Source organism: Enhydra lutris, unplaced genomic scaffold, assembly GCF_002288905.1.
Source record: "Enhydra lutris kenyoni isolate GAN:26980312 unplaced genomic scaffold, ASM228890v2 scaffoldscaffold1, whole genome shotgun sequence".
NCBI classification, from domain to species: domain Eukaryota; kingdom Metazoa; phylum Chordata; class Mammalia; order Carnivora; family Mustelidae; genus Enhydra; species Enhydra lutris.
Genome location: NW_019154085.1, coordinates 45,458,053 through 45,478,524, shown reverse-complemented (window position 1 = coordinate 45,478,524; position 20,472 = coordinate 45,458,053). Strand labels below are relative to the sequence as shown.

Below are 20,472 nucleotides of genomic sequence, written 5' to 3'. Positions count from 1 at the left end.
TAACGCCTTCTCAGATATGGGATGGGCAAATGTGTTCTCCCACTCCATAGGTGGCCTTATTCACCTTGCTCAATAAGTCTGATAGAGTCCCATTTATCTACTTTCACTTCTGCTGCCTCCCTCTGAAGATTTTCCCGAGAAGTCCAGATTGTTCTTTCCGAAAGGATGAAGTTCCATCTCCGTGATGGTAAACAAGCCACAGCCATAGCCCGCGCCAGGCCTTCTTGTGAAATCATTTCTTGAAAAGTGCTTCTCACCACACTTGACGTGATTCCCCAGCAAACAAACCCACATCGCTCGCTTTCAAGTGAGCTTTGTACGCACTGATCTCATTCCACGGAGTCCTCCCTGGCCATGCCCTTTGCAGGAAACAGCTGGAACGATCAGATGTTTGCACCCCACTCTCCCCTCTAACGTGATCTGACAACTCGTCCATCACTGCCTTGTCACTCGGCATTCCCCCGGTCACTGATATCAGTCCCTGCAGCTGCTGCTCCCAGCCGACAGGACCCCTGTGCAAACATCTAGCTGTGACCCTCACATTTGTTCCTTCCTTATCCTCCACATCTCCAGACCAATCTGAAACCTGCAGACATCAGACCCCCCTGAGAGTACAGGACAGGAAACCATTCTCTCCTCAAGATTGTAAAACCCTGAAGACGGAAAAAGGCACCATCATGGGGTCGGAGGGCATAAATCCAATCCCAAGCCCGGCCATCAGCCAGCATGTGAATGGGGCCTGATAGCTCATGACCCCTCTGAGACCCACACCCAGGTCTAGAAAATGCAGTAAATGACCCCCACCCCAGTTGTTGGACCATCCTGGGGATAGGCACAAGGCCTAACATGCAGGGCTTCCTCAATTCTCGCTGAGCCTTTAGGACTGTTCCATCTGCACAGTGCTGATGGCCACACTGAGCCCAGTCACTGCATCCACGTGAGTGGGCCACACTGGACAGTGTGGGGGCCCTGGTCCCAGAGAGTCGCCAGCTCAGACCGTGGTGATTTGATGGTCACAGTCAAGGCTGCTCAGCGGCCCACCCCCAAAACAGACTTTCTCTCATGCGGTCCCCCTGAGTGACAAAACAGTGTGGCAGAGTGACACAGTGGGGGCTGGGGGCTGGGCCGGCCATGCCCCTCCGTGCTGCATACCTTCGACAGCCTCCTCACCCCTCCTCTGAGCCAAAGCACACAGCCATGGGTTACCTAGGTCTTGCGCAGCTACAGAATCACCAGAAGCGCCACGGGTACCAGAATGAGGGGGCAGATCTGGGCAGATGGTCAGTTCGAGGCTTGGGGCCCACCAGCTTCAGCCCCAACGCAGAAAAGGCCTTGGGGCCCTACAGAGCTTCATCTAAAACAGCTGTCCCAGGGGACGTCCTAGAGCCTGCCAGTCCTCTGGGACCCACGGTCTGGTGCACCCAGGGGCTAGAGCCCCAGTGGCTGGAGTTCAGGTGGAAGGACCCAGCCTCTGCCTTCCCCGGATCGCAGTGCTCCTTGGAGCTCCCATAGTTTCTTCCCTCCATTCAACTCCCCCACCCCCACCGTTCACGGCTGGCCCCTGTTGATGGGACAGCCTCCCTTGGGCGTCCTTCCCCCACCGCACTACCCCCTAGATATGCATGCCTCCACCTTCTGCTTCCCTGCTGGTCCTCCTTCCTCCATCACTCAGCCTTGGGAGTGCCCCTAGAGCCCTTGCCCCCACTGGCCTCCCAGCCTACCCATCAGCTTCATTTGATGAGGATGGTATCTCATCTCTGCGTCTGGTCTTCAGGCACAGCATTTGTGACACAGGAGGCACCCACAGCCAGCAGGCCAGGGGACAGTGCTCTCTTCTGTTGTACTGACAAGCACCCAGCCACGACTCTCCACCAGGGCCCATGCACCCCAGGAGCTAGGCTGCAGTCTTACCGTCCCCCCAGCCCCAACGTCGGTATGGTATTTCACTCCCCAAGTCACAGTCCCCCACCCCAGCTCCATAGGCACCTCCTCTCCTGGTATTTCCACCACTAGGATGGGCTGTGGCGGTTCTCTCTCTCTCTCTCTCCCCACCCCCTTCTGCAACAGCAGTTTAGGGGATGTGGCCCGTCCAGTATCCGAGCCCCATCCTGCAAATAGCCACTGGTTCACAGGATGGAAAAGGCCCTTACACGACAAGGCTCGCCATTCTCAGTGGCAAACTCAGACCCCCACGTTGCCAGGTGTTCTCCGAAGACAGCTGGAGAATTATCCATCACAAATACTCTCCCCTGTCACGGGGAAAATGTGGTTTCGTATCATATACGCAGCGTCACCCCCACCACCCAGCCTTTTTGTATCGTGTGAACACATGCTCGGCACTGACCTGGTGCGTGGCCGTGGACCCGACCAGGAATACTCATGGCCAAGATGACCAGGATGTGGCCCCGCAGCTACTCCCCTCTGACAGGTGGACAGAGGGCCTGGGGTCAGTCACCACAATGGGACCACTGCTGTCCCTGCTGGGGCGTCCCGGGCCCTGGGTTCATGTGATGCATTGCAGGCCCCCAAGGAGGGGTTGCTGGGCTGGGGTGGTGGCGGGAGGAGTGGAGGTGCGGGTCTGTGGGCAGACGGAGGGCTGTGCAGAGCCCATCTGGAGGCGCTCAGAGGGGCAGCTCAAACACCAGAGTGAGCAGGGCCCACAGCCCCCCCGGGACAGTACCACAGTGGGGTTGGTGGTGCCCACGAGTCCATCAACGTTGACCTCTTTAGACCATACTGGTGACCTGGAAAGTTCCCTGGCCGACCATGTGCAGAATGGCCTGAAGTGCAGTGAGACACCACACCGTAGCTACCAGACGAGCCAAACCCGGGACGCTGACAACACCCACCGCGGGGGGAGGGTAGACAGGGGCCACAGGACCCGGTGGGGACGCATATGGGGCGGCCCCCCTGAAAGTCAGCGGGACATGTCTTACAAAACTAAGCCCGCTCTTTGCAGTACATGCCAGCCCCTGCATGCTTGGCTATTCACCCAAAGGAGCTGAAAACTGAGAGCCACAGGAAACCTGCACACAGATGCTGACAGCAGCTTTATGCGTAATTGCCAGCACCTAGAAGCAACCCGGATGTCCCCTGGTAGGTGGATGGACAGACTGCGGTTTGCAGGCGTGGCCATCTCCCTCAGCCCCAGAAAAAAATGAGCTACTGAGCCCAGAAAGCCAGGGAGGAACTTTAAATGCATATTGTTAGAAGCCAATCTGAAAAACCTACATACTATATGATTCCAACTGTAGGACCTGCTGGAAAAGGCAAAACTACAGAGACAGTAAGAACATGGGTGGTCTCCAGGGGTCGGTGGGATTGGGGGGTCGGGGGAAGGGGATGAACAGGTAGGACCCGGAGGATTCTCATACTCCGTATGACACCACAGTAAAGAATACATGACCTTGTACATTTGTGCAAACCCAGAGTGCACACCTCTGGATTTGGGGTGATGAGGCCATGTCTGGGTAGGTTCATCAACTGTAACAGATGCACCCTCTGGGGGGGGGACGCTGACGACAAGGGAGGCTGTGCACGTGCAGAGGTTGGGGGGGGACACAGGAAATCACTCTACTTTTCCTCAATTTTGCTGTGACCAAGATTACCCTGCTCTGAAAAAATCATCATGATAAAAAAATACAATAAATTAAATAAACTAAAAAAAATTTTTTTTAAGATTTTTATTTATTTATGACAGAGAAAGATAGCGAGAGAGGGAACACAAGCACAGGAGAGCTGGAGCGGGAAGCCTGATGCAGGGCTTGGTCAGGACCGGAGCCAAAGGCAGACGCTTAACCAACTGAGCCACTGAGGTGCTCCACATAAACTAAAATTTTTAAAAGAATGACCTGGAAGGAAGATACCACAGAGGGTCAGGGAGAAGGGCCCACCTGTCCCCTGTTGGTTGCTGCACGGAGGGATGGGAAATGTCCCATTATTGGAAATCACAGGATCCCAATCCGTGTTGTACAGACAGTGGGGAGGGCTCCCTGCTAACCAAGAGCACTAGCCATGGTTATTTATTTCCACCACACGTTTATAAAGGTAGCGAGGTTTCTCTGGGTTGGAGGGAATGTGTTTCTCCTACCACAGTAGGAAAATAAGCTCCAAACCAGCAAACTCTAAATGCTGCGCAACCTGAGGTTCACCTTATTCCCTGGGCCCTGTCAATTCAAAGGCTTACTCTGCGGGCATTAAGAGCCAAGAGATGCCCAGGAGGGGAGACGTGCAATCTGCCCATTTCTGGACCCAGGGGCCCCTGTGTCCAGGCAGAACGGTGCTCAGCCTGCCTCGCTGAATCCTGATACCAAACACACAGGTGTGCGGGGCTGCGGGGAAGCAAGGGCAGCCTTTGCCTGGCAGTGCACTGGGTGGCCGTCCAGAAGCAAGGGCCAAGGGCATAGGAAATGCCACCTGTGCTCAGCCGGGAGCCAGGCCCAGGCCTCCCCCCACTCTCTCCAAGGACTGCCCTGTGGCATTCGAGGCCACTATCTTGTCGGAACCAGAGACGTCCCGTGGAACAGCACATTCCAGGAACAGAAGCTGGGCTGTATTTGAGGCCAAAGGGAAATCTCACTTTCTAGACCGCTGGCTGAAAGCACAGACTGCCTCGGTTCAATTGCTGACTCTGCCCACTGCAGGCTGGACACCCTCTGCTGAGCCACCGAGTCCCCTCAGTTTTCCCATCTGGGGAATGGGAATAAGAGTGCCAAGCTCACTGGACTGTCTCCAGCATTGAAATGACTGGACCGGCCATGTGCTGTGGTCCATTGTGAACAAGACTTGCCAGAGCCCCGTCGGTCAGCCCTCAGCGTGTTTGCCCCCAGGCGAGGTCTCCCCCCATCTCACCCAGTTTGAAGCAGGAGAAGAGGAGATTCCTCACACTGCTCCTTGGCTAGGTCTGGGTCAGGGAGACCCCCGAGGCCCTGCTGAATCCTGGTGTCACCCCAGCTGCACCCCGAGGGCCCTCCACAGCCCCCAGCCGCCCCGCCATGGATGCCGAGGCCAGGCCCCAGCCTAAGCATTACACTCTGGACCTCTCAGAGGGTCCCAAAGGAAGGGATACCCCCAAGGACCACCTTCCCTAATGCACAGGAGCTCAGAGCAGGACAACCACTCACAGGTGTGTCCCCAACAGGCATTTCTGAGGGGGGTGGAGGGCGATGTGGGCCCCAGGGCAGGGTGGACCCTGGCCCAGCATCTCTGCAGAACATCCAAGGCTGGCCCTCGCTTCCCGGTGCCCCCTCCAGGCCCCCGCTGTGCCCTGTGGGCACCAGCTTCTCTGCTGTCTCTCCCCGGTCTTGGTCCCCAGTGCCTGAGCCCACGCTCCCCTCTGCCCAGGCCCGCCTGTGGGAGCTGGGAGCCACCTTCTGCCCTGCACTCCTGGCCTCCCATTCAGGCCTTCCTGCTGTTTATTTGCACAGCCAGAAGACAAAAAGCCATCCCTGTGAGTCACCCGCTCTGCTCCAGTCAGGCTCTGATTCACGCGGGAGGCCCGTGGCAGGGACTCACCCGGCCGTTAGCCTCTTGGTTTCTTAATGTCTTGACAGCAAAAGCTATCTGTGGTTTCAGACTCAGGATTAAAGCCCAGCGGGCTTCGCGGTGTGGACGGCCACAACGCAGACCAGGCACGACCTGGAGCACGTGTGCCCCAGTCTCTCCCTCCCGAAACCCTGGTCCACTCCGCCCGGCCGCGATGGAAACTTACAAGTATTTCAGTCATCTTTCTGAAAAGGATTTGGTCATCTGGCAAGTGTGGTCCCAGAATTTGCCAGAAGTATGCATCAAATGCAGCCTAGGGGTGAAAGAAGGCAGGCCTCATGCAAATTAGATTAGGGCTGAGAATTTGAAAGGAAATGTGAGACTGGGAGCCTGGAGCTCTGCCTGAGGATGGGGGCTACTCTGGGCCCCCAGGAAGGTGCAGGTGGGATGCAGGCTTCAGAGAAGGCTGGAAAGCACTGGGGTCCGGGGCTCTGGGGAAGCTGGCCTGCAAGGATGGGGGAGAATCCCCAGGCACACCCATGTTCCCCTCCAGGCCTGAGCGCTCGCAGGCTGGTCATCACACAAGGCCGGGAGCTAGCATGAGTGATTTTATTTTCTCATTCCAATCATCAGTGAATTCCAACGCCTCCAGAAGGTGAGGAGGGGTCCCTTCCTCCTTCTCATCCTCCTCCTCTCAGTTTGGGTTAGGAGAATATTTACTGAGATTTTCTCCACTTACTTGCACCAATCTGGAGTACTTTCTGATTAAGAACACTTATCCCCACATACACAGAGAAGAGTTCACAAACTAAAGACAAGCAAAGATGCTGAAAGGACACAGAGGGTGGGAGCCCACTAGGGGATAAGGACGAGCTAGTTGCTAATAGCTAGCATTGCAGGAAAGCGGTACACAACCCTGCTGCCCCAAGCTGCCACCTGCCAGGGACCCAGAGTGGGCTGTGTTGATAACATTCTGGAAAAACAGATCAAATTAAACTGAGACACGGCATTAAAATAATGGTCAGCGTTTCTCTATCCTTACGAAGCGCAGTTTTCTCCCAACTGCCGAAGTAAGACACGGCATTTGCAGAACACTTGGAAAATAAAGGAAAACGATAGGAATACAAAGAAGGAAAGGCAGATTTTTGACTCACATGTTGGTCTCAGGGTGTTCACTCCTGGGACTGATGCACCCACGTCAGCGTACACGCTTGGAATTTTCAGCCCCGGGTCTTGTGATCTGTGCCGTTGTGGGGCCATTTCCCTGAGTTATCAGATGTGTGTTTGCAACATGAAATCTGCTGACCGTATAGTGTTCCAGCACATGCACAAGCCACAGCTCACTCTCAACCCACCTCCCGAGACATTGGAAGCCTCTCGCTAATATTAGCAAAGCTGATAGGAATCTCCCTGTTGCTAGGCAACCCCGCCATTATTCACTCCGGACAGTGACTAAATAGCTCACTTGCTTGCTCAAATGGGATTTCCCATTTTAAAAATCTTTCCTTATCTATCCTCAAAATCTCTTCACAAAGGTTTTATAATTGATCTTCTCATGTCAGAGACAAGGTGGCCCCGTTCCTCATGGTTTCCTCGATACTGAGGGTTATCATTATCTTTTTTCCGAATTAATAGAAAAAAAATAGTATCCTCCTGCTTATTTTTAACGTCGTGGGTTATCGTTGAAGTAGAACACTTTTCCTCTGTTCATTGGACAACCAAAGTTCTTCTGTAAATTCGTATTTTCACCCTCACTTTCTACTGGGTGGTTATTTGTTTTCCTTTGGACTTTTAAGGGCTTTTTGTCTAGTAGGAATAGTGATTCATTGTATAATACACTGTAAATACTTCCTTCCTGGCTTATTTAAAGATTTTGGTTATCACAGGTTTTTGGTACAGGTGAGTTTCATATTTTAATTTAATCAGAGTTATTTTTTTTTCCTTCATAACTCATGTTTGCTCTACTAGGAAAGATCAGTTTTAGGAAGCAGAGGATGGGGGGGGTCCCCATTAGTTAATGTCACTTAAATTCCCTCAATGCTGACTGATGGGTTCTGTGGTGTGGGACAGTGACTTGGGTGTCCGAACTGCGTGCCATCTATGGCCGAGCCACACATCACACAGAACCACAGGGCGTTGATGAAGCAATATGAACACATACTCTTGGACCCACCAGGAAGCCTGATTTTCTATTAGTCTTACCAGCAGATGAGCTTAGAGAGAAGCTGAGTGGGTGGACATTGTGAGATCAAGGCCTGGCCTACTCTGGGGACAGTAAGCATGGGGGCAAGAGGCTGGGCGGGAGGTGGCACCCTCTGTATAGCACACCCAGGGTGCCAAACTTCGTTCATGTCATCCAATGGTATTTCTGAAAACCACCTGCACAGTCAAGGGACAGAGATCTACTCTTTTTGTCTGTCTTGACTTCCTTGCTGGCTGCAGATTCCCACGGCTTCCAGTCCACAGGTGGGCATGCCCATGCCCCCTCTTCAGGTCCTCAGAGGGAGAGAGAGAGAGAGAGAGAGAGAGGATCCGAGTGTGCCCGGGCACAGAGAGTGTGCCCTGCTGTAAATGTGAGAACCACACTGATAGAACAAAGCATGTCCACTCAGCCACCAGGAACCCACATGGTGTCAACTGATGGGGTCCCCAAGGTAAGATGTGCTCTGCTTGAGAGGTGACCCAGGCTCCTGTGAGACCGGGTGCACAACTAGGGGTGTGGACACCCAGATCCCATCCTGCTATCTCTCTCGCTCTCCCTGGAGTCCTCTTTCTCAGCGTTTGGGCAATCTCTGTCTCCCTCCCTGCTGATTTCCCCTTTCGAGGGGCAGAGGACCAGGAACTGAGGGACAGCAGCACCCTTGGCCTTGGGCAACCTGATGGTCCTGGCTAAGATTCTTTGGGATCCGCTCCCAGTCCTGAGCCCTTCTGCCTGGAATCTCGAGACATGAACAATCCCTGAGCCCAGCACGATCTCCGGGGTTTCTGTGAGTGTCTCAATACGCTGATTGTGTAACCAGGGAGGGGACAGAGTTTAAAAAAGAAACAGATCGGGACCCCCACTGGGGAAACCCCGAGAGAGCCTCTCTTCTGCCCCTCCTCCTCCTGCGTGGGTCCCCAGGGCACAGGAGGCTCAGGAGGCACACCAAGGGTTAACAGATCAGGAGAGAAAGGAGAGGAAGAAAAGCACAGGAGAGAAAACCCACCCAATTGGCCCTGAATGAGCTCCTGCCAGAGTCCAGCCTGCGTCCTGTCTCTGGGGACCGCTCTCACAGTGCACTTTGCTCCATTCCCAGCCCTGGGGAAAGTGGTATTTACAGAAAAAGAGGGATTCGCTTCGAAAAGCAGCTCCAAGCCAGAAGCCCCACTTTTCAGGAATCAGCAGCATCATCAGCTTGGGTGTCTCTCTGAGCCTGAAATGCTCTGGTCCTCTGACAGGCCCTGGGTTCGGGGACCCCATGGCTGGGTGGGTTAAAATGCTCACAGGCCACAGTCCCCCTCGCAACAGATGGGGACATGCCCCCTGCCCTTGCCTGCTGGGCTGACTGCAAACCACACAGAACCTGGGGCCACCCCGTCCTTGCCCACCACCCCCAAGAACGGGAGAACACAGTCCCCACGGAGGGGCTTTGGAAGGATAATTGACCCGCCGCCCAAATCAGAAGGTGGGGGGACAAAAGCAGCATGTTATCAGAGTTGTCTACGGTTCTCTGGGTGGGGGGACACATAGGAAATAGATTTCGAAAGAGAAAGAGAAGCGTCTTCAGGCAGGGACAACTTGAGGCAGAGAACCAGCTGATAAACAGAGTCATGTGGGGAAATGGGACTGCCCCTCTGGAAAGTGGGGGGGATGGAAGGCATGGCACCCCCCCGCCCCCACGTCCTGCTGGTCACCAGCAACACCCACGGCCTGAGTCACAGGATCTTTTGGGGGTAGTAAAATAAACATCCTACGAAATGTATCGTTTCAACCACTTTGAAGCATTAAAACCAGTGGAAGTAAGTGCACAGCGTTCCCACCATTGTGCAAACACCCTCACTATCTATTCTAGAGACAGAAATCCCACACCCATTAGGCAATCCTGTCCCAATCCCCCTCCTCCAGGCCCTGGCAGCCACGAATCCACCTTTGCCTATTCTGGATTATTCATGCAGACGGACTCACACAGTATTTACTCTTGTGTCTGGCTCCTTTGACTTAGTATGACATTTGCAAGGTCCCTCCCCGTTGTGTCAGGAGTCGTCCTTAGCTCCTTCTTCTGGCTGAACGGCCGTCCCCTGTAGGGCTCACCCATGTTTTCCACCTTTCCTCAGGGGCACACATTCAGATCGTTTTCACCTTGTGGGGTGTTGTGAGGAGTGCTGCCCCAAACACACAAACACACATTTTCATGGAGACCCTGCTTTCAATTCTTTGAGGGTGTACAGTTAGCGGGGAGGGGCTGGGTCGCACTGATTCCTGGAAGACAGACAGCTGCAGGGTATTAGAAACATCCTCTGTCCCTTTATATAGAGGGAAACTGAGTCCCAGATAGGCTACAACTTGCCCAAGCCACACACGACCGTGGGCTGAGAGCAGAAGTGCTCTCCCCCGCCAAGTTCAACCTCAGGAAAGTCCTGTTGACCCCTCTGGACACAAGACAACGGGTTGGCCCCACAGAGTCATTCGGCAGCCTATCTTGTTCCTACAAAGACAAGAGCCTTTGGTTTCTGTCTAATTAAAATTTCCCCCAAATAGAAAAATACCAGTTTACTAAGGGAAAAGAACGCCATACAATTTATTCCGGAAACAGTGACTTTGATAAACTGCAAAACCCACTGTGGAGAGTCACAATGGTTACAAGTCAGCCCAGGTATCAAAAAGCCCTCGGATGGCAAGGATTACTGTTCCCTGCGTGCAAACACGGGTGTGCACCGGGAGCCGGAAACGTAAGCCTGTCCCGCTCCGGCTCTGCCAACCTCCCCGCCCCTTGTGCTGCCCAGAAAAGGTGAAATTATGTATTCGATATAAAATGGTACTTGCTGTATCTCTCCAAAACCGTTCACTACAAGCTGCTTGCCCGAGACATTGGTCCGGAGGATCCACGTGTGGACACGTGTCTGAGGGAGGCGCTGGGAGGGTGGAGTTTGTCATTGGGAAAAGTAACGTGTTACCACACCGCCCGGTTCTGCACCTGCAGCAGAGCGATGGTCTGTGAGAGGGACAATGCGGTCATTTGTCCTCTCGCAGCAAAGCCAGGTGTGTTCCATGAGCCTTGGAAACCTGGGAGGTGGGAGGCTGAGATTTTCCTCTGGAGGAGTCTTTGGAGGTGCAGGGGCTTTTCACATCGGATTTGGCCGTAGGGAAAGGCTACTGCATGAAACCCAGGAGGAGGAAACAAAGGCTGAGTGACCACTTGCTTGCATTAGCCCTGGCAAAGGCTGAGCCCCACTGGGCTCATGCTGGGACGGTCATCGGCACGACCTGCAGGTTGGACCCATGTGCAGCACCTGGATGCCCAGGAAGCCTGAGGCCAGCACACACCCTTCACGAAGGGTCTGTCCCATCTTTCCTCTCTCTTCCCTCCTCTGTCATGAGAGAGTCCCTCCTAGTCCCACAGGGGCACCCAGCCACCCAGGAGAGCAGACCCAACCCAGGCTGATCCTAGGGTGCCCACCCCACCGTGGAGGAGGTGTCCACCCTTGACCGCCTTGCAGGGACTCTGTTTTGGCTCCAGTGGCCTCCCGCCTGGGGCATTAAGGCAGAAGAATTGAGGCGGGGCCTTGTGGGTTCTTTTTTTTTTTTTTTTTTTTTAGATTTTATTTATTTATTTGACAGAGAGAGATCAGAAGCAGGCAGAGAGGCAGGCAGAGAGAGAGGAGGAAGCAGGCTCCCCGCTGAGCAGAGAGCCCGATGCGGGGCTCGATCCCAGGACCCTGAGATCATGACCCGAGCCGAAGGCAGCGGCCTAACCCACTGAGCCACCCAGGCGCCCCGCCTTGTGGGTTCTTATGAAGGGTCCTTTCTCTGGGAAGGCAGGCAGCATGCTTCTGAGAAAGCATTTTCTTTTCCATTTCTGAGGGACCCTGAACAGGGTCCTGAGGGAAGAAGGAATCCATCTGCAGCAGGTGGCAGAGGAAGGTGACAAGCGTGGATCCTTCCATCTTCTTATTAAGGGAGCCCCATCCCCTCGGTTGCCCCTTTCCTTACAAGAGACCCCACACAGCACACTTCCTGCCCACATCCTCATTTTCTCTTACTCTGTCCCTCCTGAAAGAGTGACTGTCACTCCTCTTCCACAGTATAAATTTTAAGCTGCCGGATTAATGTTTAGGGAGTCTTCAGAGACACACGAGGAGGTGAAACTGCTCATCAATGAAATCAGAGGAAACTGCTCATTTTTGAAGCATCATAAAACAAAAACGAAGAGAGCATAGTAGCCATATTTGAGATGAGCCCGTAAATAGATCCCAGCCCTCACCTGATGCGTGTCGTTTAATTCAGAGATAACCCCTAGCCTCAAAAAGCCATCTGAAAGAGAGCTGGTCAAGTGGCCACACTTTACCACCCAGCAAAACAGCCTCAAGTTCACCCTGCCCTTAAGATGTTTCATGGTGTGGGCTCCTGGTCACCCCTCAGATCTGCCTCAGCCTGCAAACGTGCCATGGAACCCCGGCGTGCCCAGGGTGTCACCACACGGTCCCCACCCACACTGTTCTGGGTGGCTGGAGCCGCTCATGTCGCCCAACAGACATCAACGAAAACAGGACACACCAGATTTCCTGGGGTACAGGTATCTGTTGGGGACACTTCTGCTCTAGTCTCAATGCAACAACTTTCTTAGAAAGTAGTAATGATGGGCAGCTAAGGAGAGGGGGTCACCCAGCACTGAGGTGGGGGACAGGGTGTCCGGGCACTTCCGAAACACCCGGAATCCCTCAACTCCGAGCACCCCGAGACAGGTATGCATTCCCCGAGTGTGACTGTGCTATTGCCAGAGCCTGATGGTGGGCTTTTTGCTCATCCTTTATTACTTAGTATAATATGAAAACCTACATGGGCCTCGGCTAATAGTGGGAACATACAGGTGAGCTCTCAGCTACGGAATACAGGAGGGAATGCTGGGTGTGGGGGGCGGGAAGTGGCAGAGGGCAGGGCTGCAGGAAAAATGCTCACCAGGCAGCAAAAAAAAAAAAAAAAAAAATCAGAGCTTTCTTTCTCAGGCCCCACCCATGCACATAGCCATCGCAAAAGAGAGGAAAATCCATTTTGATTAGTTAGGAACCAATATATGTGTCGTATACGATTTGGAATGATTTAAATTTGGGAAAAATCAGTCTTCAGTGAAGACGTTGTTCATCCGTGCAACTTAATCTCCTGAAAGAGACAGGTCTCAATTGGAGAAAGGAAATCATGCCTCCCCCTGCCCCACTTTCCTTTCCAATTTGCAATAATCCAGGCATTTCCCGAAGAAATGAGAAGCCCCTCACTAGTATTTATCAAGGCGGTTTCATGAAGAGCAGAGTTTTAAGTTCACACGGCTTTCTGGAAGTCGGTGGAGATCTTGCTAAACCCAAAGGCTAGCTCGCCTTCGAACCCTCCACGGAAGCGGACCCCTCCAGCTCACAGGCACCCCCAGGTCCAAATAATCACACAAGGTGAATGGCTTTTGACTTCTGATCCCTCGGAGCTCCCTGCTAGCCAGATCTACTTTAAGAACTGAGATTAAGGAAAGGAAACAGCAACTCAATCTTTATTTCTAGAGCTCTTGATTGAAGGAAGGCGCTGGCTGCTTGCATTTTGACTTCCAGAATGTTAAACCGAAGTCAAACCCACAAAGAAATCCACCGCAGCAGTAGAGAGAGTCAGAGACTATAAACTATTGGCCTGTGTTTTCTTTTAGGGAGTTTGTTTATTTTACAAGCCGTCCCTTCCAGAACCCCACTTGCCCCTGAAGCAGGCAAAAAAATCCCCTGAATCTCTTAAGAAGAGGGACACACTCAAAGAATTTACCAGAAAAGTCCATGTGGCATTTTATTTGTATAGCGGCAGAAAAGCAGCATTAACAACAGAAGCGTGGACCTTTTTTTCCTCCAAGGGGAAGTCAGAGAAAGATCCCTATTCCTCGCCTCTCAAAGCAAAAAAGCTAAAAACCTGCCCCAGGTTGTCCTGTGCTGAGCGGCCCTGGCTGAGGTCCTGGGGCTTTGGCTGTGACCACAGCACAGACCTCAGCTCTGGGGTTGGAACTGGATATCTGGTCACCATCAAAGGGTTAATTAAAATCCAGGTTTCTGCCCAAATCTTGCCTGTCAGTCATGCACCAGATCTGCACATTCAGAAAACCAAGTGTGGGCTCTCTGTCAAAATGAAAACAGTGGGAAATAAGAATCCAATGCCAGACAGCATAACTAAGTTTGCAATTCACCCCTAAAAGATGCAGGTGACTTTTTTTTTTTTAAAGGCTGGAAGTGAGCTAAAAAAAAAAAGGTATTTTCCAGAAGAGCTAAATTTGGTAAGTGAAAGCTCTCTGGGTTATGCCTTTCATTTAACTGATGGGGAAATTCTGATCTACAGAAAGGGAGGTATGTGTGCCCATTTTAAAGGTATGGATCTGAGGATTTGAGAAATGAAGTTACAGTTCTACAGAAGGTGTCATGAGAAGCTGAGTCATCTCAATTTTCCCTTGGTCAGGTCACAGCGGAAAGCGTGTGGGGATGGGAGACACGGGTACTAAGCAACAGACTCCACGAAACCCCATGCACTGAGCGCTTTCAACCACTGATATTCTGCACAAATCCCAGACTCATGTTATTCTGAACAATCGAGATGGAGGAAAAACAATACAGACATTCGAAGCACTGTTTGGCTTCAAAATGACTCTATTTTCAATTAACCACTAAAAATGTCTCTCATGTTGGAATGAAGTTACGTGCTGGCTTTTCTAGTTCCTGACTCAAGACTCCTTGAGCATGACCACCATTAGTAATCACTGAAGACAAATCCCATTGTGACCTGGTTGACATCAGCATGAAAATCACATCATTAATGTCACCATATCCCATTCCAAGACAAACATTAAATTAAGGCACATTTAATATAACTAAATTGCATTCAAAGAGTTACTACTGAACCAAACACAAAATATGTTCCTAGGACAAACAAATATTACTTTCAAATAACCATGACTAAGCTTAGGGTTTGAGCTCTCTCTCTCTCTCTCCCCTCTCCCTGCCTGTATGTCTCTTAATACTAAAACGTTAATCTCTACCCCTCTTGGTGAATAATTTTTACAAACCATGGGTTTCAGAATTGTGTGTGTTTCATGCACGTCAGTGTAGGCTTTGTATCTCAAAAGCAAATGTTGGGTCAGTTTCAGGTAAATATTTCCTAAAATTTCTTTGAAAAATATTTTGTTTCTTGGTATAGGGGAAAAATGTAGTAATTGGTATTTCTCCTTTCAGATTTCTGGAATTTTACTCTGTCTAAGGATAAGAAGGAGCCACCTTTAATTGCACAGAGGAAATACTTTGAGATTCCTCGTATTTTGGAAAGAAGTACAAAATGCAAATGACATCAGGAAAAAAAAATAGATCTGGGCTCAAACCACACTCGTTTATTACTCGGAGGTGAGGCATCATCATTCCTTATATAATTTGTTTGTTTAAATACAGAAAAATGTTTAAATTCTTGTGGCATATCTTTCCTTTTTATATTGAGATAACTGTAGATTCATATGAGGTTGTAAGAAATAATGCACAGGGAGTCTCTTACACTCTTTACTTAGTTTCCCTCAATAGCAACGTCTTGCAAAACTATAGAGCAAGGTCACAGCTGGGAAATTAACACTGATACAATCTCCAGACCTTATGCAGATTTCACCAGTTTTAAGGGTGTGTGTGTTTCGTTCTATACAATGTTACACACTTGTAGACTCAGGTGACCATGCGGAGTATCTTTTTAAACAGCTTCTGATCTTAGTATTCTATCTTGTCCATATCTCTTAGTCTCCTTCTCCTTTATGGCTGCTTCTTGGCCTCCATAACTTATTCACCTTTTCTTTGAGTTTTATTGCCTCGCTCGGGAACTCTTTGCTGGTGGAGACTTTGTATTTGGTCTGTTTCTTGCAGCACATTTATCCTTTCCCAGGAAAAGACACAAACATAAACAGACATTCCAGCACGCATTCACAGCGTTTTTAAAGACACCAGTGAGAATAGATTAATATAAATACTAAGCTTAAAAACTGTCATAAAAGTTCAGCCTTTAAAATTGGCTTATTAAAATATTTGTTTTTTTTTTTTAAGCCCAGATTTAAACTGATGTTATGAGTTATAGTGCTCTGCTCCGAAAGAGTTTACTTTGTGGTCTTTTTTTTGCCAGGCAAGAGGAATCTGACATCTGTGCCGTCCAGGATAGATTGAAACAAGGATGATGGAAACTCAATTCTTTCAGGCTCAAGACTTGTCTGAAAATAGTACCATTTTTTTTTTCTCAGAAAACCTCAATCAAGTACTATATTTCAAATGACCTCAAACAGCCACTCTCAAAGTCCCATCCCTCCAGCCCCCACGCTGGCCAGATGCTGTAGCAAGACTTCTTCGTTCAAGTTTGAAAGAATAACACAGACACTTACAGAACAATATACCCACATCACAGAGGTCAGCTCCCTCTATTGGATCTTATTGACAGGTATTTTATAACAAAACAATACTTATGTTCTAGGTAGCTCAGGCTTTCATTCCACTTCTTCGGATCCATCAAAACCTGTCCTGGGGATTCTGCATGTACGTTCCCCATGGGGAATTCATTTGCTTTGGAGACCCGCTAGCATTCCAAATGGAGCAGTTAACAAACACCTCCAAGAAATCAATGTTCAGGAGGGAGAAACAGGCTTACATACTTTTTAGGAGGTGAAAGGGTCATACTCTGTTCTCCAAAGTTCCAAACTAAAAATTCTCAGGGAAAAAAAAAAGTCGTTTGTTGAGTACAGTAACCTACTGAAAATCTGTGCCTATGGCAGGAGTCAGGGAAGACATTTTCTTTAACGACAAAGTGTAAAATAGGAAAAATGCCTGATAATCATCACCTTCCTCTAAGCCAGGTGCCCCTGATCCTATTACTAAAGCTTCAGCATTTAACGACAATACTAAAAACTTCTTTTGAGATTCTCCCAATGAGATGAACCTAGCTGACTGTCCAACGACGCCTGATCTACTGTATATTTTTATGCTTAAATACGGGACTAAGGAAGAAAGTGAGGATAAATATTACCACCAGCCGAACACCATTTCCTGCAATTCTCTTTGTACCAAGGGACAATTCAGGTTCTTTGTGGTTATTGCTATTCATCTGGACACAGCTTTTTTTCATATATGTGAAAACATCTCGTATACTGAGAACATTAAAATCACACACAACTTACTGAAAGTTCTAGAATTCTTTGCTGGTACCTATAACTAACACTTCTTAAAAATATTACAAATAACAAATGTCATTTAGCAACATTTTCAGGAAATCAAATCAATCATGATTGTACTTACATTCACAGACAGTAATGTGATTAAAAACAAACAAGCAAAAACACAAAAAACAAAAAAATAGTTTGCCCAATGTGCAAAGTAAAAACAAGTAAAACCAAGGTGTGTCCAGAATTATTGGTGTTATCAAAAATGTCCCCATTTCTCTCCTTGTCTTGCAAAGAGTGGGTATCTTTCTACCTAAAGAAACTGGCTTCCTGGAATTAATCAGTTATATTCAAATATATTAAAAAATAAAAATAAATAGGCAACCATATAGACCATTTTTTTCCTCCAGCTGAATGTGCTGTGTTATGTTTTAAGGATTTTTTCCAAAAAAACTCTCAACACTTACAATAAATAAAGTGTCACTTTTTATTTTTATATAATCTTTATTTGTGATCTAGGTCTGATTCTCTAAGTTTGAGGAATGCAATGATTTTAAAATGAATTTTAAATGATCCTACTAAATTTTGCATTAAGGTCATATCTCCTAGTATTTGTTTTCAGTAATTTTCTGGAGGGAAGTCTTAACGATAATTCTGTTGACATTTTCCTTAAACAAAGCTATACATGTATGTTTTACAAAGATGACATCTCTCATTTGTTTATCCTTCCTTCAGATGTGCTGTAAACTATTCATGGTATAAAGGGTAAATGGAATTAACTAATGGAAGCTCATAATTTAGGCAGCAAAACCCAGAATTAATGTATTATCCCCCTGTAGCATTTTACTACTCAGCCAATCCAAACTTTCTTTCTTAGAGAAATACGTGATTGCGATACTTTCCATCTGTTTTTGACAAAGATAGGAGAAGATTCCCAAAAGTTATTTCTGCTAAAAAATCTTTCTTAAAAAAACGATCATTATCTTAAGGGGGGGGCAATTTAATCAAAAGAATTTTCAGAGGCACAGAAATAAAAGCTTAACAAAGAAAATTCACCTGTGCCAGATCAGCCTTTTGTGACCACAGCAAAAACATCTGTAGATATTAGAGAACCATATTTTTTTAAAAAAGAAATAGATATGTTTGGGAGAACGGGTGGGGGCACGCTCTGGATTAATCTAAATTCCTTCTGTGTGAAGTAGAGACTTATAAAAACACTGCAAGATGAGCAGGAAAGTAAAGCACACTAAGTAGTAAGGATCTTTACCACCCCCTCGGCCCGCAACATACCTTGCCCCTTCCCATTGCCCTAGAGAGCCCTCCGAAGGAAGATGCCCACCAGCCTCGCAGAGCCTTCTGGAAGGGAAGGCGCCTCGGGAGTTAGATTTCCTCTAAACGGAGTTCCAAGGTGTCTGGTCAAAGGGAGCTGGTGCAGGGCGCCCTGAGCGCTCTTCCAGAGCAAACCAGAGTTTCCAAATGCTCTCAGCAGCTGTGTCCCCTTCGCCTTCTCCCGTGCAGGGCCTGGCCGGCACTCCCTCCCGGTCCCGCAAACCTGTTTCCCAGCCTGGACCCCTCGCGCTCTCCTGCGGGGGCCGGGCGCTGGGACGCGGCGCGGACAGACCCCCACTCCCAGACCCTCCAGGTTCAAGGCTGGAACCAGAGGCTCCCAGCTCCGAGATCCGCCCACCTGCCTGCGGGCAGAGGGTTTCCGAACATGGGGTGCGCTCCCGGCCTAGGCGCTCTGGTCTCCGCGGCTCAGCCCGGGCCCTGTCTCCCGCGCTCCCAGCGCAGGGCTTACCAAGGCTCTCCCGCTGCAGTGGCCCCGGAGCCACCAACGCAGGGCCGTGTCCTCCCGCTCTCCCCAAGGCAAACCTGGCCGCCGGCCCGCTCTCTTGTGCCCACCGGGCCCACCAGGGCGCGGACCGCTCGGCTTTCGAAGCGCCGGCCCGGGAGGCCCTGCTGGAGCCGTCCGCGAAAACTGTGTCCGCACCATGAACGCGCTTCCCGGGAAGAGGGCAAAGCCGCAGCCGGGCACAACCCAGCTCGGGCAGCCTCGTGGGCGGCCTCGATTCCGGAGGGCGCCGAGGGCAGTGGCTTTCCACCTCTCTGCCCGTGCGGGCTGCCGACCGTTCTTCCGATGCCCACTCTCCCGACACTCACCCGCAGGCGCCAGCGGCAGCAGCAGCAAGGGTAGCAAGTACCGCTGTCACCGGTGCCCCCCCTCCCCCCAGCTCCCGGAATGACACCCAGTAGGGAAGCTTGCAAAAGGCCCCAAGGGTGTCCCTGGGACGCGGGAGCTTCCCAACAGACCTCCTTCTGTTGCTGCGAGGAAAAACGCACCCCAACCACGCCGCCCCGGCCCGCAGGGCCTCCACGAGCAGGGATGCGCGGGCCGGGCCGCCTGCACCCGGCTGCGGAGGGCGCCGGTCGCGCACGCAGCACCTACCCTGGCGCGCGGGTCCGGACGTGGGTGGCGCGGCGCTAGTGGGAGGCGGACATGGACCACGCGCCCTCCATGCGCCACACGGAGAAGGCGTAGCTGAGGCGCTCGTGGGCCACGTAGCTGCAGCTGGTCATCTTATTGTCCATCTCGTCGCTCTGCAGGACCTGGTAGAGGAAGTCTATGTACCTGGCGGCCAGCTTGAGCGTCTGGATCTTGCTGAGCTTGTCCGAGGGCAGCGTGGGGATGATCTTGCGCAGCGCGGCGAAGGCCTCGTTGAGCGACTGGGTGCGCTGGCGCTCGCGCACGTTGGCCAGGATGCGCTGGCTCTGCAGCTCCTCGAAGGACTGCGCGCTCGGGCTGCCCTTCTTGCCGCGCTTGCCTGGGGTCGGGCTGCCATCTTCGCTCGACTTCTTGCTGTAGCGCCGCTTCCGGCCAAAGCGCTTGGGCTGCCTCTCGAGCTCCTCCTCGCTGGTGCCCAGGCTGTCCACGGGGGACACGGGCGAGCTGGAGCCCTCCTCCATGGCGCCCGCCCGGCGCGCTTGGGGCTGGGGGCGCCGGGCGCCGAGCGCGCGCCGCTGCCCAAGCCCGCGGTCGCCGAGCACACGCTCTCCGAGTTGCTCGAGAGGCTCTGATTTCAAGGCCGGCTTGTGCAAAACCGAGGTCTCCGGGAGAGGAAGTTATTCTAACTTTTTTGGAAACTCTAGCCGGGCTGGGTTGCTAAATAGTTGTCAGGAGCGAGGGCGGCGCGCTGATTGGCCGCGGCGGCCGGGGGCTGGACGAGTTTTGGGGCCTTCGCCCGCCGCCCCCGCCCCCCGGCGCGGCACTTTCAGTTTTGCCTCCCCTTTCGGCCCCGGCCGCGGCGGGCACCCCGGAGGCCCGGCCCTAGCGTGCCGCCGGAGCCCCCAGCCGGCATCCGACCGCTCTCGGTCGCCCGGCGCCCTGGGCATTACCGACCTGCTTTGTCTGCTCCTTAACGTGGAGGTCGGGCCCCGCCAGGCTGCGGGATCTCCCCGGGGCGCGAAGGGCGCGAGGGGCGCGGGAGCCGAGTCCTACCCTAGATGCGCTCCCAGGAGGTGAGGACGAGGCGGGGAGCCCCGGGGGGTGCTCCGGCCTCTGCGCTCCTTGGCTGCTCCCCGGGAGCGCCGCGAGTCCTCGCCGCGC

The 20,472-nt window shown here is 51.5% G+C and overlaps 1 protein-coding gene across 1 annotated transcript in view; it reads right to left on the bottom strand.

Moving 5' to 3' along the window:
* LOC111144886 (twist family bHLH transcription factor 2) overlaps positions 1–19,838 on the bottom strand; it is a 49,953-nt gene extending 30,115 nt beyond the window's left edge. Inside the window, exon 1 of the mRNA XM_022499473.1 lies at positions 19,315–19,838. Coding sequence (XP_022355181.1) covers positions 19,350–19,832 — 483 coding nt within the window. The 5' untranslated portion in view covers positions 19,833–19,838 and the 3' untranslated portion in view covers positions 19,315–19,349. The remainder of the gene's footprint in view (positions 1–19,314) is intronic.
* Positions 19,839–20,472: the final 634 nt, after the last annotated feature.